The sequence below is a fragment of the Schistocerca piceifrons genome, chromosome 7 (genome assembly GCF_021461385.2).
Source record: "Schistocerca piceifrons isolate TAMUIC-IGC-003096 chromosome 7, iqSchPice1.1, whole genome shotgun sequence".
Taxonomy (NCBI): domain Eukaryota; kingdom Metazoa; phylum Arthropoda; class Insecta; order Orthoptera; family Acrididae; genus Schistocerca; species Schistocerca piceifrons.
Genome location: NC_060144.1, coordinates 318447709 through 318466139, shown reverse-complemented (window position 1 = coordinate 318466139; position 18431 = coordinate 318447709). Strand labels below are relative to the sequence as shown.

General features: G+C 43.0%; 1 protein-coding gene across 1 annotated transcript in view; it reads right to left on the bottom strand.

The window, feature by feature from the left end:
• Nucleotides 1-18431, bottom strand: part of LOC124805313 (15-hydroxyprostaglandin dehydrogenase [NAD(+)]-like) — a 103706-nt gene that overhangs the window by 27134 nt on the left and 58141 nt on the right. The window contains exon 4 of the mRNA XM_047265828.1: nucleotides 7972-8145. Within this exon, the coding sequence (XP_047121784.1) occupies nucleotides 7972-8145 (174 nt within the window). The remainder of the gene's footprint in view (nucleotides 1-7971; nucleotides 8146-18431) is intronic.

The following is an 18431-nucleotide window of genomic DNA, read 5'->3' as shown; positions in this document are numbered from 1 at the left end:
AAAATATTTCACCTTTTTTGGAATACTTAGTTTTTGGCGAGCTGGCAACTAGAACGGAGATTTTCAACGTTGTTCCCATCAGCTTATGTGAATGACAGACGTTAGTGAAGACCAAGGATAGTAGTGACCTAGGACAGACTGTGTGTCTTGGGTGTGCTTTGATGCGAACAAGAAATCTGTATTGTTGCACGGCCTCTTAAGTGAGAGTGTAAAGGCAAGCTGGCATTTGCAAGGTTAGTGTATTCCCATATACTTAGATTTTAAACAGATATCTAATTTAATTACTTAAGTTGTGTTAAAAACCAAATACTCGGTTAAGTTAAGAAACGGAAAGAGGTTAGAATAGTCTAGAAAATAGTTTCTGGAAAACGCAGGCCAGAAGAAGGAATAGACAGGTATGGCACATGATAGGGGATTTTGAACTATCTAAGTGCCATAGGAGATAGGAAGCATACAGGGGAAATGTATGTTTCAAAAGTAAAAGAGAATTACTGAAATGTTTGGATCCATCAGTGCCACACAGGTGCCAAAATCAGCACAGAATAGATAAAAATATAGACGCCTTAAAAGCAATCGATAAAATCTATAAATAAAAGATAGACTAAGCTGAATTTGTTACCCAAAGGAAAGTTGATTCATGAAAAACTCTCATCTCGTCAGTATAGGAAAGTAGCTACTGATTAACGTCATCCAGAGAAAATATCCACTTCAAGAAAGGGACCACTGCACTACGACGGTGTAATTTCCATGTCAACAGCTTGATGTGCTTTAAAATTTTCTGCCAGACTGTAATCCCTGTGTAACGCGCTAAATGTCCTTCGAATGAAGGCATCTTAGCAATAGTTATAGGTATGTCAAAGGACTTGGAATATCAGTTGGGTCGAATGCGTAGTGTCTTGAACAGAGATTATAACGTAAGTATTTATAAAAGTAAAGCGTGACTAAAGGAGTGTAATCGAATTAAGTCAGGTGACGTTGAGGGAGGTAGATTAGAAAATGAGACGCGGGGTATTTTACGAGAATTTTGCTATTTGAGGCTGAAAAATGAGTAAAAATAATAAAAGTAAAGAGAATATAAACCACAGACTGGGAGTAGCAATCCAAGCTTTCCTGATAGAAAAGTACATTGACATCGAATACAAACGTAAGTAAGAGTACGTCTACTTATACACTGATGAACAATGATTGGTGTCATCCGTTTTAAGAGAACGTTTTTCGAGTTTATGTTACATCGTTCAATGAACTTGCCGCTAGAAGCTTAAATTCACAAAAATTACCTACCTTACAACAACTGGGGTTTAGGGTTGTTTCTCATGCCGATATGGTTGACAAAATGTATAACAGAAAAAGGAAAACCAGAGCAAACACGACCGAAAATGAGATCACATTAACAAATGGTAAAACAAAAGAACTAAAGTAATGAGGTACCCCACCACTCCACACCTTGGTACAATTTCGGTTGAACTTATGAGAGTAATAACATGCTACAGGAACCAATGCAACGTAGCAATAATAAATCATTCATCTATAAAATTTTTTGTGGCAAATGCTCAAGTACTATAGTGGGCAAGGAGAACGTTCTTTTTATTTATCTTGAGGGAACATATTAGACATATTAGATAGTATTATTTGGACAGTCAGTATTAATCTTAAAGGGATCAAATATTAAGCAATGCAACCCTCCAAATCTATCACACTGTACAAAGTGCAGGACAACGAATATTTTTGCGAAATGGAAATTCACGATCGTTTCGTCCAGAAGATGATTTCGGGATCACTTCAGTTTAGTCTCCCAACTTGTGGAAAGAATACTCAATGTGACCGCTGTCAGAATCGTGCACCTAATTTTCTTAGTAATATACTACATGTCAATTTATGTACCACTGAAGTAACTACGCAGACTGTAATGGATATATATGCAGATATTTTTATGTGTGGTACCTTGTTAAGCACGCACATCAGTAGATTGATTTTTTCCTCTCCGTTGAACAGTCTTCCCACAACAACGTCAAAAGCGTTACAACCTGATGTTTTCGGCACGGTCGTAAGGAAAGAAGATTGAGTTTAACACCCTGTCGACATCGAACTCATTAGAGAGGAAACACAAGCACTGATTGCGTCAAGGATGTGGAAGGAAATCGGCCGTGCCCTTTCAAAATAACGATCCCGAAATTTTCCTGGAGCGGTTTAGGGAAATCACGGAAACCTAAATCTGGATGGCCGGACGTGGGTTTGAACCGTCGTTCTCCCAAAAGAGAGTCCAGTGTGATAACCACTGCGTCACCTCGCTCGTGCACAGTCATACTGCATCACCAAGTAGATTACACCCGTCAGTATAGACTTAGCATTTTGTACCCATGTGTCCACATTTCAACACATGACCTGCTGTCCAGATTAAAATAATGCTGAAATTAGATATGGTGTTGACGCATCCTTAGCCTTGATGACATCTTCCACTCTCGCAGGCATAGTTCAATCTGGTGCTGGAATGTTTCTTGGGGAATGGCAGCCCATTCTTCACGCAGTGCTGCACTGTGGAGAGGTATCGATGTCGGTCGGTGAGACTTTGCACGAAGTCTGCGTTCCAAAACATCCCAAAAGTGTTTTATAGCATTCAGGTCAGCGCTCTGTGCAGGACAGTCCATAACAGCTATGTTATTGTCGTGTAACCATTCCGCCACAGGCTGTGCATTATTAACAGGTACTCAATCGTGTTGAAAGATGCAGTCGCCATCCCCGAATTGCTCTTCAACAATGGGAAGCAAGAAACATCACTGTAGGCGTGTGCTGTTGTAGTGCCACGCAAAACAACAAGGTGTGCAAGCCCCCTCCATGAAAAACACGACCACATCATAACACCACCACCTCCTAATTTTTCTGCTGGCACTGTACATGCTGGCAGATGAAGTACACCGGGCATTCGCCATACCCACACCCTGCAATCGGACCGCCACATTGTCTACTGTGGTTCGTCACTCCACACAACGTTTTCCACTGTTCAATCGTCCAATATTTACGCTCCCTACACCAAGAGAGGCGTCGTTTGGCATTTATTGGCGTGATGTGTGGCTTATGTGCAGCCACCCTACCATGAAATCCAAGTTTTCTCACCTCCCACCTAACTGTCATAGTACTTGCAGTGTACCCTGATGCAGTTTGGAGTTCCTGTGTGATGATGGATAGATGTGTGTCTATTACACATTAGGACCCTCTTCAACTGTCGGCCGCCTCTGTCAGTCAACAGACGAGGTCGGCCTGTACGCTTTTGTGCTGTACGTGTCCCTTCACGTTTCCACTTCACTATCACATCGGAAACAGTGGACCTAGGGATGTTTAGGAGTGTGGAAATCTCGCGTACAGACGCACAAGTGTCACCCAGTCACCTGACCACGTTCGATGTCCGTGCGTTGCGTGGAGGGCCCAGTTCTTCTCTCTCACGATGTCTAATGACTACTGAGGTTGCTGATATGGAATACCTGGCAGTAGGTGGCAGCACAATGCACCTAATATGAAAAATGTATGTTTTTGGGAGTGTCCGGATACTTTTGATCACATAGTGTATTATATGCCTCTGTACAACATCTTTTTCGAATTTGTTGAGTGTTTTGTACCTTAATTTCCCATATCCCTCTAGTTTCTCAAACAGGAGTGTATTTGAATTGGGCTGCGCAGGAAATCACAATGAATGTATGCAGTCGATGGTGAAGATGTGGACGTTCTAAATAAATATATATATATAGGTCTCAGGAAGCTTTTACTGAAATTATTTCTTTTCAGAGTAGTCTTACATGATATCCCGCGAATTATAGATGAAGGACAACAGGCAGATTCCATTGTCCTCGATAATAGCTTCCCAGATATGCGAATAGCGTGAATACTTCTTAAGTAGTAGGATCCGGTACGTTGTTTTCGACGGCGAGTGTTCATCAGGGACTAGGGTATCGTCTGGAAGTGCCCCAAGAAGACGGCTTTTAGACTCTATATGCATAAATGAACTGGCCGACAGGGTGAGCTGCAACTGCACGTGTTTGCCGGTGACGGTGAGGTATACGGAAAGGTCTCGTCGTTTCTTCAGGAGTACGCAAGATGACTTAGACGAAATTTCTGGTTGATGTGATAAATGAGAGCTATCTCTAAATGTAGAAAAATGTAAGATAATGTACATGAGGAGAAAAATCAATCCCGTAATGTTCGAATACTGCATTCGTAGCGTGCAGCTTGACACAGGCAAGTCGGATAAATATCTAGACGTAACTTTGCAAAGTGACATGAAATGGAAAGAGCATGTAAGGAATTTAGTGGAAAGGCGAATGGCGATTTCAGTTTATTCGGAGAGTTTTAGGAATGTGTGGTTCATCTGTAAAGGAGAGCTCGTGTAGAAGGCTATAGATGCGTCGGCGTTAAATTGATCTCTGACAGTTGCAGTGAGCAGGGCTCAGCAGCTTTGGGCGAGCCGATCTCAACCAATAACGTATGGCGATGTTGTAAACTTCTGTATGGCAACGCCTCTGGGGCTGATAACCTTTCAGACGGTTACTGTTTTTGCCCGCAGCCATTAAAGCTTCGCAGTTGAAAGCTCGCAACAGCGTTGCGAGCTGTCAGGGATCACCTTACACCGTCTCGACTATAGTGCGACCCGTTCTTGAGTACTGCTCGAGTGTTTGGGATACCAGTAGATCAGATTAAAGGAAGACATCGAAGCAATTCAGAGACGGGTTGCTAGATTTATTGCCAGTAGGTTCGAACAGCACGCAAGTGTTACGGAGATGCTTCGAGAACTGAAATGGGAATCCCTGTAGGGACGGTGTCGTTGTTATCGAGTGACGATATTGAGAATATTTACAGAACCAGCATTTGAAGCTGACTTCAGAACGACCTACATTTCGCGGAAGGACTATGAAGATAAGGTAACAGAAATTTAGGCTTGTACAGAGGCATATGTACAGACGTTTTCCCCTCGCTCTGTTTGCGAGTAGAACAGAAGGGAAACGATTTTAACCGGCAAGATTAGGACTATCAGACCATCTCTTACATCCAACCAGGCATTTAACATATTTTCGATCACATTCATTACGATAAATATTTTATAAGTTGTATCTAATTTTGAACTTTGTAAAACACTTAGTAATTTCTATAGCGCAAAAGGGAAAAAATATACACGATTTTCAATCGTTCATTAGAAGTGCAACAATGCAAACAAGTTTCATGAAGGTAGATCTAAAGAGTGACGGCTAGAAGCAATGGGCATGAGTGGAAGGATGGAAGATGGACAGAGAGAAGAAGTGATAAAGAAACAAGTTATGGAGAGAGGGGGAAAGGAAGTGCCACGAATGACTGAGATATGAAAAGAGTACGATTCGTAAATGGTAGAAAATAGGAGCATTTCCTTCGCTGCTTTAGAGAGGGAAAACTGGCCATATCCGTCAGTCTTAGAGAAAACGTCATGAGGGTGACAAAAGATAGTGTTTCAACTTTTCCATAAGAGCAACAGGCCATTTATCAGTGCGCAGATTTCAGGGTAGTTTGTTACAGATGCTGGTGGTGGCAATGGAGGGGCTTGCGAATGTTTTCATCCTATAGATGGACACAGGCAGGGTAAAGGGTACTACATAAGTAGAGAATAAAAGCTTCTGAAATGTGGTAGAGGATGCTGTAAGTCGGCTGAGTTACTCATGGAAATTAAAGTGTCGCCGCGCGTATCTGCCGCTTTCCTTGCGGATATGTGAGAGGTGTGTCGTATGTACATTCGTGGAGAGTAGTTGAGTACAATGGAATGCATGTACGCAATTGTGTTATATTTGTGTCGTGTGATGAGGGAAGGGAGGGACTGAAGTCCAGCGCCGACACGTAGCGTATTCCTCTCGAACAGCACCAAGCCGACCGACAAGCTTAGGACGTCCTCACCCGACGGGTGCATCGTCATTAATACTGTCACATCCCCCAGTTCGTGAGACAAAGCGGCGAGGCTTGAATTAAATCCTGCACACTGGCGCAAATAGTGATCATCAGGAAGCTTGCGTCAGCATGTCTCCTGCACTTCTAGGCCAAATACCGGCAGTGAAAAATGTTATTCACCACCAGGGTTCGGAGCGGTGCAGAGTGTGCCAACTCGCTTCAAAGTCTGGACAGAATTTATAAAGAAAATGATATGCCCGTTCCGATATGACATGAGTCCCGCGAAATTCTGTGCAGATTGCAATGGCGCATATTTCTCCATTGCTGCGGCGTCGTTCCGGTCTCACATCGATATGATGCATGGCGTGACATCTGACGGTGAACAGTGAATCAGCCAACACCAATTTTTCATTTTATTGTTTGTAAGGTCTGTTTAATATGTGACAGCGATCGTGCCTAGTTATCAGGATAAAATAAGATGGGTGCCACTCCAGAAGGTATGTGTATGACATTTTAACCGATGTAATGCGATTTAAAACTAAACGCCTGCCGATATTTTCCGAAATCGTTGGCTACAGAACTTCCTCTGCGTGCCACCACTTTTGTAAATGGCTGTCCTAGTGGCTTAACAGTATAGTTAACGAGTACAAATGTATTTGTGTGCAAGTATTTGCACTTTTTATTCGACGGTCATGTTTCTATCCTGTGGGAATGCCACAAGTTAAACTGCGTCTCTCATTATTGCAATTATCTCATACACTATCATCTGCACAGAAAACGTTAGGCGTTTCTGTATAATTTTTGAGGAGCTATTTAGAATTGTGGTCATAATTTTTTTGGTAAATTGGGTAATGATGTTTTTACGTGATTAAAATGTACCGTACTAACATTGTTTTACGTTTCGCGAAATGCTGCAAAACAGTTTATATTTTGTACATACAATTCCAGAATTATAATACAGCGATCTTTCTCGAAAGTCTGGTGGCAGCCTCACCGGACTCACAATATTCTGCAATAATGTCCGATGCCGACATCTGGGCACAGTTTTGATCCGCGGATATGACACAATCGAAGCCACTCCGTTGTCGATTGGTCGTGTCTGAAGACGCGCAGGTAGCTCGAACTAAGGATACCCGGCGTTACTGAGAAGATATTACACGGAAGTATTCCCGTGAGAAACCGATACACGTCGTATTTCATCGGCTTTTGGCATCTTTGGATCCATTCATTTCGAGAGTCCAGAAAATGACAGTTGAAGTTAAACAGATGTTGCCTGAGGTAAAAGATCTACTTTTTAAACAATCTCCCAGCAGACAATCCGAAAGTGATCGTCCTGAAAGCAGTAGTGACACAAGCGACAAATGTGTCTATAATTTCGCTTGAAAAATGTAAAATACCGAGTAAAACATTTCAATACAGCAAATTCGACTTATAAAGCGTTATCAGCGACCTCACAATACTTTCTACAAGAAATTTTCCTCCAATGCGCCAGATTTATGATTATTGACCTGTCAAATTGTATGAGCCATTTTGAATTTTGTAATTCCGACATAAGATTCCTAAAACGCGACCCAAAGCACCTACAAGAAACTCAGTTTTGTGGGATTTTATGTTCACTTTTGTTCTATGTCCTGGTTTTGAAGCCACTTGGCCCAGTGTGTGCCGTATCTCTCAGTCGAGCCCCATCGCACGAGCGTACGCTAGCGATCTCGGCTACGGGGGCGAGTTTTCAGATAATTAAGAAAGAGGTAGTGAATAGAATTGGGAAAAAAGAAGCTGACGGCAGTGGCTGACTAGGCGAAGGGGTAAGTTGATAGGACACTTCCCTTTGTACCAAGGCACAGTGAGCTTACTAATAGAGAGAAGTGTGGGGGATAAAAATTGTAGAGGGGTACCAAGGCTCGAATACAGTAAGCACGTTCAAATGACTGCTGGATGCAGAGGTCCTGCAACAATGAAGCAGGGTAATGTGGAGATTTGCTGTCAGCAATAGTTCTGACTGTTGTTCCCCCCCCCCCCCCCCCCCGAGAACAGCGTCATCAGCTAGTGCTGGTGTGGAGTGTGGGCGGGACTCACCCCAAACGAGCGCACGAGGCCGACGACGGCGTGCTTGCTGGTGACGTAGGCGGGCGCGCCGGCGATGGCGGACAGCCCCAGGATGGAGGCGACGTTGAGCACGGCGCCGCCGCGGCCGCCGCGGTCCCGGCCCATCGCCTCCAGCGCCAGCAGCGTGCCGCGCATCACCGCCGCCTGCACACACCCACACACACACACAAGCGTCACATCCTGGCAGCCGACCACGTGACCGCACAGCTCTTACTGAAGGAGACGGGGAATTTTCCCAGTCTGAGGGTTTGTGACAACAACGCAATCACACTAAATTGAAATAGAGACTGAAGACTGAGCGTTACTGTCACTGCTGTGAATGTGTAGCTCACGGCCTCTGGCCGTCAGCAGTGTCATATAATTGTAGTGAATCTCACGACGTTCAATATGTGACCAGTTGCTTCTGTCTAAAAGCTCTTTAATTTTCTAACCTGCATTTTCAAATGTTCCTAGCTGTACGAGACCACGCTTTGTTTGTTTTTAAATGGAAGAGACGAAAAGAAAAAGCTCATGTTCCTAATATCTATGGAAACTGGGTATAAGTTCTAATCTCCTTCTCTCCCCTGTCTCTGTCCGTCTCCCCCTCCTCCTCTCTTTGTCCATCTCCTTCTCCTTCCCCCATCTCTCTGTCCACTGCCACTTCCCCCTCTCTACACCTATCTTCTCCTGCCCCCTCTGTCTACCTGTCTGTCCACCATCACCTCCTCCCCCATTTCTCCATCCCTCTTCTCCTACTCCCTCTCTCCATCTGCTCCTGCTTTCTATCTCTGTCCCCATCATGGTTCCCGTTTTCTATGTCCGTTTCCTTCCACTCTCTGTCCATCTCCTCTTCCCCTCTCTCTCTGCTCTTTAGCCATGTTTATTATTATTGCCCATTCACATCCTGCAGTAGTCTCCTAATCATAAACCAACTTCCCTGTCTGCTAAGGATTCACTATTGTATATTTTATATACTTTTATATATTAAAAAGTATATAGTTTATATGTGTCTAAACGATTATTACCGTAATGTGTAAAAATCTGAAGCAAAACGGAAAGGCACATTTTGAGATTTTGTATCTTAAGTATTTCATATATTACATATCTGTAGTTGTATATTATATGCATTAAAATATACATATGTTAAAGGCTTAGGTACCTAAAAACAACCCCAAGTCAGATTTTAACGTTGTGACAAAATTTAAAAGCAATCGCTCAAGAACTTTCGGAGATTAACTATTTTGAACCAAGCATTATTTACATTTTTATAGCGTTTTGCCATTTACTACATACATAACAAATGGCGTTCTAGTAGCTATGTAAAAACATTTGAGATTTCGGATGCTACGTTGTGTCAGAATTTCAAAGAAATCCATGAAGAACATTGGGAGATTTTGAAGAAATTAACATCGAAGTCTGTACTACTTATATAGAAAATGCAGATGTTCCTAATCGTAAATATCTGAAAGTTTTTGATCGAATTTTTTGAAATTTAGACACAAGGTTGCTTTGGAATACACTTATGTTTCATATACTTATTTTTAAATCTACGTAATATATAATTTTTTATAAATTGAATAAAAGGGGAACGTTGATACAAAAAGTAAAATGACCACGCAAGGCATACGAACAATAATCGCTATAAATCAAAATGTAAATGTTCATTTGTTCAAAATCGTGTATCTCCGATATCCGGAAGTTCTTGACCCAGTTGTTCTGAAATTTTGACGCAACGTTGCATTCTAAAACAGGCGTGTTTTTACGTATGTATGTATAAGAACTCATGGAGATCGCAGATACACATTTTGAACAAAATCATTCACAATTTTATTTATACCGATTACTGATCGTAGGACTTGCATGGTCATTTTACGTTCTTATACAATGGATTTACATATTAATGGTTATGTATACATAAAGCAATACACAATATAAACAAACCAAAATTTTATAGCTGAACATCTACATCTCTTAACAAGTCCACAGATCTCGATGTCACCCAATGCACTTCATTGAGTCCATCAGGAAATTTACGTAGTAAAGACTCTTCAATCAGGTGCTGCGCAGTTTGTACACCAACCCCACACTCACACGTCGGCTTATCTTTGAATCCCCGTCTGTACAAACAAGCATCAAACCTTTCATGTATTTAACGTAATTGATTCAGAGTTGTCCACAGTTTCCTGGGAAGACTAAATCCATTTACGCGCTTAAGAGTATCAGAATTTGCCGGAATAACTTCTCCCAAACCGATTTCCTTTCTTGGCACACGCCATATAAAAGACGCGCATTTCTCCTAGGCCAGGGTGGTTTCTTGGCTTTGAGTCTGCTGAAAAGTGTTTTCTATAGCTGATTATACAGAACCGATTTCTGATGAAGAAGTACACCTTTGGTACTCTCTTACAGCTGGTGCTTCCCATTAAATTGATGGTGGTGCATTATTAAATAATACTTGAAGCTATGGAAGTGGTGTTGATTTAGTAGTACCACTAATTATTCTCATTGCTTGATTTAGTTTAGCCGGCCGCGGTGGCCATTCGGTTCTAGGCGCTGCAGTCCGGAACCGCGGGACTGCTACGGTCGCAGGTTCGAATCCTGCCTCGGGCATGGGTGTGTGTGATGTCCTTAGGTTAGTTAGGTTTAGGTAGTTCTAAGTTCTAGGGGACTGATGACCTAAGATGTTAAGTCCCATAGTGCTCAGAGCCATTTGAACCATTTAGCCAATTTAGTTTAACACCAACATTGCATGCCTATTCACTGTTTTTCTGTATCAGAGCACAGTATTCTGCCGTAAAGTAAACTATAGCCAATGCAGCAGTACAAAGAGGATTTCCATTTGCACACCATCCTGACCTAGCTAGTTTTCTAATAATATTAGCTCTGTTGTTAACTTTTTTACTATATTTTGTAAGTGGTTCTTAAAAGTAAGGGACCAGTTCAAAATGACCCTCAAGTATTCTGGGTATGGATTATTTCCACAAGAACATTTTCAAAGAAGACATTTAATCTCGCCCCACGATTGTTAAGATTGTAAGCATTTACATTTGTTTTAGATGGAATCTTCTTGTATCTCCAATTGTTCCATTGATAACCGATTACTTGTTAATCAGTGTTCAAAGCTCCTTCACATTTTTCCTTTGCCTGATAAGCTACTGATAGGCCGTCAGCAAGTTAGGTCTTTCTAACTTTTGCGTTGGGCATATCACTGGTATAAAGATTAAAAAGGGTTGGTGATAGCATGGAGCCCTGCCGTAGCCCATCATTCAGCCTTCGCCATCTACAATCCTCTTCCCCGAGAAATACTTGGAATCACCTGTTGCTAATCATGCTGTCCATTAGATCAACTAGGATTTCGAATGATATGATTTCTGTAAATTTAAGTTGCAGACCGTGTTGGCATTCGGTATCAAATGCGTTCGTAAGATCAACGAATGCTGCTACAGTGTTTAGTTTATGTTGGTAACCTGCGTCGATAAAGGATGTTAATCTTAATATCTGACTCATAAGAAGCAACTGCTATTCTTTCGAAAACTGACTTGTTGGAACGGAGTTACTTCGTCAATTAACGGTTGGATTCAAGTTGTAGTAGTGATATAGGTCTGTAATGTGATGCTTCATTGCATCTTTGCCAGGTTTTTGGGTGCTATTGCTTTTGCAGCTCTAAATTTTGCTGGCAGTGTTTCACTAACCAAAATCATGTTATGCAGCTGTAACAACCACTGATTAGTTTTCGAGCTTGTGCTTGTCAGGAATTCTGGATAAATTAGATCGAAACCAGCCGATGTATTCATACGCACAGTTGCCGAACCTCCTCTAATTCACCAGCAGTGAATTCGCCCGATAATATATTTTCATACATTAAAAGTTTGTGCTGATGTAACACGACACACTTTGTCGACTCAACACAAAATTACTTAAAACTACCTGTTTCTTGTCATTCCTCTGCTTAGTTCGTTGTCATCATGAGCCTGCCTTACTTTCTGCCCTAGACCAATCATTCAATACTCCAGCGAAATTAATCAAAGATTACAACCGTGTCCAAATCAGAATCCACCCTCTTAAACTTCACCATTGCTTACTTGTTACAGCAAACCTCGACTGAACCTACTAGTACACACAACTCCACTCATCCCTCCCCATGAACTCATTAAGTACTTAGAGAGTCCCGTCGGCTCTCCCGCTCTTTCTTTAGCAAGTGTTAAAAAGCTTTACTCCGATTCATAGACCACAATGCTGCTCCACACTACCCATTGCCCTACAACAATCCACTTCTCGCGGACAACCTAAGCAAAGCCTACCCTTTCACTATCTCGAAGACACGCTCAGATTCCCCGCGAAGCTCAAATTTGATCCCACCAAGAGCGCATATATTCAAGAGCGCGTCGACGTATATGTTGTTCTTGTTTTCCTAGTTTCCAATATTTATACTTCGTATCAAGATCAGTTAAAGTACACAACAAACAAGCCACTACTACAAAAAAACTCATATTGCTAACAATTATGACTGGGCCATATACCATCACATTAAAAATGCCATACCTCCTTAGAAGTCCTTGTTTACAAGTCTATACAACACGATCCTCCATATCAGTTTCTGTACTGACAATGAGCCATGCAACTCCTCAAAAATTCGCCTCTATTTAAAATCCAATAACCCTCCTAGTAAAACCTCTTCCAGTTGACAAGTCAGCCTTACTTCGGTCTTTCATAAAGGTCTTTGAATCCATCCTCTCGATACACACCCGAAAACGTTTTGAACAACACCTCCCTCTCCCCATCTCTAAGTGTGGCTTCCGTCTGCTGATAATCAACTCCTACACGTGGTGCTGACCCTCCCTTGGCCTGTCTCTAGACATCGAAAAAGGCTATGAACGTGTCTTTTTCAGAATACACGGTATGCAGTTCCTATGAGTCAATTAAGTCTACCTAATTGCCTCCTTCCTAATTTAATCGTTCATCCTATGTGCAGTACAGAGTACTCTCTCCCACATGTTTATCCAACTGGAAGTGAGCTTCTAACATCTGTCCTGTCACCTCTGTTGATCTCCTTTACATCACCAACGTCCCTAAAACAGTTCTTTCCATTACGTCAACAAGCTGACGCCACCTTCCTTGCTATCCATCCTTCCTCCTATTTGTCCTTGTGAACAGTCCAGCTTCGCCTCTATACTTTCACCTACTGGTGTAATCACTAATATTTCTGCAGCAATCCTAGAAATAGCTTGGCAACAATTGCGAGAAAATCTTTTTGTTCTCTAGACTTTTACCTCACGCTTCACGACGTTCCTAATTCAAGTACCTCAGACACTAAAATTTCTGGGACTACCACCTGACCAAAGGCTAACATGGAACACTCAGTTAATAACGACCAAAAGAAACTAAAATTACCAACTGACCACACATGGGTATTAAATCCATTGACTATCATACACAGATGCAAGATTCTTATCAAATATACAAATGGGTCGATCTCCTTCTTTCCCAGGTTTTGCCATTCTCTCCAAATCCTCGAACATAATTCATTTCATCTCGATTTCCATATCCCTTTACCCTCCCTTACCATTATCATGAAGGAGCTGATGAAGTTCCAACATATCCTCAAACGCAAACCTACATCAGTCCTACTCTCCCGCAAATCAAATCCCAACACTCCATTGTATCCTCCATCCATGAGTGTCCTGGCTGCTGCCATTCCTTTGTCAAGTCGTTCCCCCTTCCATCCATCTCCAAGTAGTTCATATACTTGATCGTGCTAATTTCAACCACGTCCCTTTCCAGACTGTTATCATGGCACAGAATAGTAAGGAGTAGGAAATCAGAACTTTTTATTAAAACTCATTCGCCTTGCCACAGACAGTATCAAGTTAAGTAAGAGAGTGAGAGACAGGTTGAAGCAGAAAGCGTACCAGTGTGCTGCAAATGGTTCATTCATTCGACACATTACGACACTGTCCACCGAATAAGAATACAGATTCAACAGAAAGAGAACTGCGACAGAAAACCAAGGGAAGTGAGACAAGTACACTACTGGCCATTAAAATTGCTACACCACGAAGATGACGTGATACAGGCGCGAAATTTAACCGACAGGAAGAAGATGCTGTGATATGCAAATGATTAGCTTTTCAGAGCATTCACACAAGGTTGGTGCCGGTGGCGACACTTACAACGTGCTGACATGAGGAAAGTTTCCAACCGATTTCTCATACACAAACAGCAGTTGACCGGCGTTGCCTGGTGAAACGTTGTTGTAATGTCTCGCGTAAGGAGAAATGCGTACCATCACGTTTCCGACTTTGATAAAGGTCGGATTCTAGCCTATCGCGATTGCGGTTTATCGTATCGCGACATTGCTGCTCGCGTTGGTCGAGATCCAATGACTGTTAGCAGAATATGGAATCGGTAGGTTCAGGAGGGTAATACGGAACGCCGTGCTGGATCCCAACGGCCTCGCATGACAAGTAGTCGAGATGACAGGCATCTTATCAGCATGGCTGTAACGGATCGTGCAGCCACGTCTCGATCCCTGAGTCAACAGATGGGGACGTTTGCAAGACAACAACCATCTGCACGAACTGTTCGACGACGTTTGCAGCAGCATGGACTATCAGTTCGGAGACCATGGCTGCGGTTACCCTTGACGCTACATCACAGACAGGAGCGCCTGCCATGGTGTACTCAACGACGAACCTGGGTGCACGAATGGCAAAACTTCATTTTTTCCGGTAAATTCAGATTCTGTTTACAGCATTATGATGGTCGTATTCGTGTTTGGCGACATCGCGGTGAACGCACATTAGAAGCGTCTATTCGTCATCGCCATACTGGCGTATCACCCGGCGTGATGGAATGTGGTGCCATTGGTTACACGTCTCGGTCACCTCTTGTTCGCATTGACGGCACTTTGAACAGTAGACGTTACATTTCAGATGTGTTACGACCCGTGGCTCTACCCTTCATTAGGTCCCTGCGAAAGCCTACATTTCAGCAGGATAAGAACGACCGCATGTCGCAGGTCCTGTACGGGCTTTTCTGGATACAGAAAATGCTCGACTGCTGCCCAGGCCAGTACATTCTCCAGATCTCTCACCAATTGAAAACGTCTGGTCAATGGTGACCGAGCAACTGGCTCGTCACAAAACGCCAGTCACTACCCTTGTTGAACTGTGGTATCGTGTTGAAGCTGCATGGGCAGCTGTACCTGTGCACGCCATCCAAGCTCTGTTTGACTCAATGCCCAAGCGTATCAAGGACGTTATTACGGCCAGAGGTGGTTGTTCTGGGTACTGATTTCTCAGGACCTATGCACCCAAATTGCGTGAAAATGTAATCACAAGTCAGTTCTAGTATAATATATTTGTCCTATGAATACCCGTTTATCATCTGCATTTCTTCTTGGTGTAGCAATTTTAATGGCCAGTAGTGTATATTTGTTAGCTCTTACCCCTCGAGCGGGCTCGCCTGTGTATAAAGTGCGCTAACACGAACAAAATTGTTCTGCACCGTTCCATTATTGTTTCATAATGGCGAACCATACCTATTCCTTTGTTATTGCTTTAGATAACTCTTTGTGGTATCCGAGTGAGCAGCAGTAATACAAAAAAGAGCGGGGTAGGTCAGAAAAAATTTACGATCCCTGTAAGAAAATGACCCACAAGTAAGAGCTAGCGGCACAATCCCTCAATGAGTCAGTTGTCTGTGAGTTAATGGGTAATCGAATAAGTGGTTACTTGGGATTTGATGCAGTTGCGCTGTTTAAGCTTCGAGTGGGTCATTACTGTGGAGTAACACCTGTCCGTGGCCAAAGAGTGATATACTGAAATTTTATTACATTATTGTTTAATTAAAATGTGCTAATGTGTTTAAGTTTATTTTATGACTGTTTCATAAATTAAGAATAGACTATGATTTTGCTCTTACAGTTTTACCTTGATAACATTCTTTACATGAAACTTCCTGGCAGATTAAAACTGTGTGCCAGACCGACACTCGAACTCGGGAGCTTTGCCTTTCACGGGAAAGTGCTCTACCAACTGAGCTACCCAAGCACGACTCACGCCATCTCCTGCAGGAGAGCTTCTGTAGAGTTTGGCAGGTGGGAGACGAGGTAATGGCAGAAGTAAAGCTGTGAGGACGGGGCGTGAGCCGTGCTTGGGTAGCTCAGTTGGTAGAGCACTTGCCGCTATAACCAAAGGTCCCGAGTTCGAGTCTCGGTCCGGCACACAGTTTTAATCTTCCAGGAAGTTTCATATCAGCGCATACTCCGCTGCAGAGTGAAAATCTCATTTTGGTATTCTTTACATGTTTACAAAGTACGCCACGGATCTGCTCGTGTTATGAAAATTGGCATGCTCGTTCGAGGGGTAAGACGTGGTGCAACAAACTCTATTTCTTACACAAAAATGTGTATTGAGGACCTGATGGAGCAGTTAACAGCCTGTTAACTGAATGTGCAGAATAAGGGGGAGATATATGATCATTACGAAATGAGCCTCATGTCATAGTCTCGTCCTAGCTCCCTTTAAATACTCCCATTTACCAGCTCCTTTCAGTTGATCAACGGGATTTATGGCATTCACAGTAATGGTACTTGAGTTTTTGATCAAGGTGCTGTAATGTATCTACGTCCCAGATGCTCCAGCACAGTTTATAAATCAACCGAAGGTTCACTCGAGATGATGAGCTTCACGCTACTCGCCACCTACCATCTACTATAGGAGAAACTGACTGTCTTGCAACAACACCACATCAAAGAATGTTGCCAGCACTGAGATTCAGCGTTGAACCCAGCAATGGGGCATCTTGAGGTCCATTTCCTCCTCAAACCTCAGGCACTTCCGGGTGCTGAAACCTATCAGGCCAGAAGGGAGGATATCAACCATCCACACAACTACAGTCACCAGGTACATCGCTGATGTGTCATCAAAGCTCGTCGTTGAATTCGGAGTGGGACTGAGGGCACTCCGGCAGCCACTGGAAGATCACTTCATGCTGGGCATTGACTGTGCCTGCTCGCTGGAAACCCCTGTGGTCCTAAGGTAGGTAAAACATTCTCTTGGGCGTGCAAATGCCGAGCTGGCTGGTCAGACGCCAGCTAAATATAACCAACAGTTTAATGGAGCAACAACCAAGGTTGGTGTGGGAGAGCAACGAACTGCAAACACAGCACAGTGAATAAGCCCACAGCATCATCGTCCTTACAGATTTCGAAGACAACATACATCAACTGCTCAAGCTCAATCATAATTTATTCCTACCAGTAAATATCTTTTGATTTATTTTAATTGGATTAATTAAAGGCTGAAGAACGACGACATAGCCGCTATCAGCCATCCCCGCACTGCTGCTTTCCAGCAGATGAATGCAGGCAACAGGTACATAAAGAAAGTCATGATGTGGTTGATCCAATTTTCACTTTCGATTTTCGTTTTAGAAATAATGACTCATGTTTCTGATACTTGCTGACAGTCGCTATGAGATCATGCTGTATATTTTGTTAGCGCCATGTTTGTGGGCCAGGTCTCTCAAACCCATGATATGTAAGCAGTGCACCTCTTTGTTTTGGATTATTTGTAATTGTTGCACAATTACACCATCAGATGCGATGAACTGTTGATGCAAACCTCGGAAAAACGACGTCACATAAAGGGAAGCGAACGTCAGTCTCAAGCTCCGACTCCGTTTCACAAGAAGATATATTCAGAACGCAAGAGCGCTTGTTCAGGAATTTGACGAAGCAGAAGAAGCTAGCCACGACCTCTGAAGGGCGGAGCTGGACAGTACTATAGTTCCAGCAAGGCTCCTTCCAGAACTGACTAAACAAGCTAAAGAAGTATGAATGAAATCATCGCCACGCCACCCAATGGGGACACCCTGCTGCGAGGGTCTGTTGTATCTTGCAGCTGACTTCATAGATACGACACCCCAAGTTAGACCCTCACTTTCAGATGTTCTTAGATGCTCACTGATGTTCTCTGTACAGTACATAATTGACCCTATCAGTTTATATATATGATGCCAACCACCTTTGTCTCCATCAGCTTCTGACCTCAGGGTGGAGAATAATGCAGAACTAGGTGGAGCGGTTACGTATCCAGTCATCTATTATGGAGTTTCCCTCCAATAGCAGCAGGCAACTTCCTGGGCTGGGAACCGTATGCAGACAACTTGGGGTCTTCACACCACTTGGTCTCCCTCTGGGTAACTGCCATCTTTTGGCTGCCACTTCCGTAGTAAGTCGCCTGTTTGAGCCTGGGCTGCGGGGGGCACAATATTTCCATTGATGTATACCAGTACCTGAAGGCTTCTATTGTCACTGATCACTGCCTAGTCAGGGCATACACCTTCGACTTTGTCCAGCTGGATGTTACGTTTTGAACACCATCTATCCTAGTGCGATACTCAGTGACCACGACTTAGACAGACAGCTACAGTCAATGTCTGACACACTT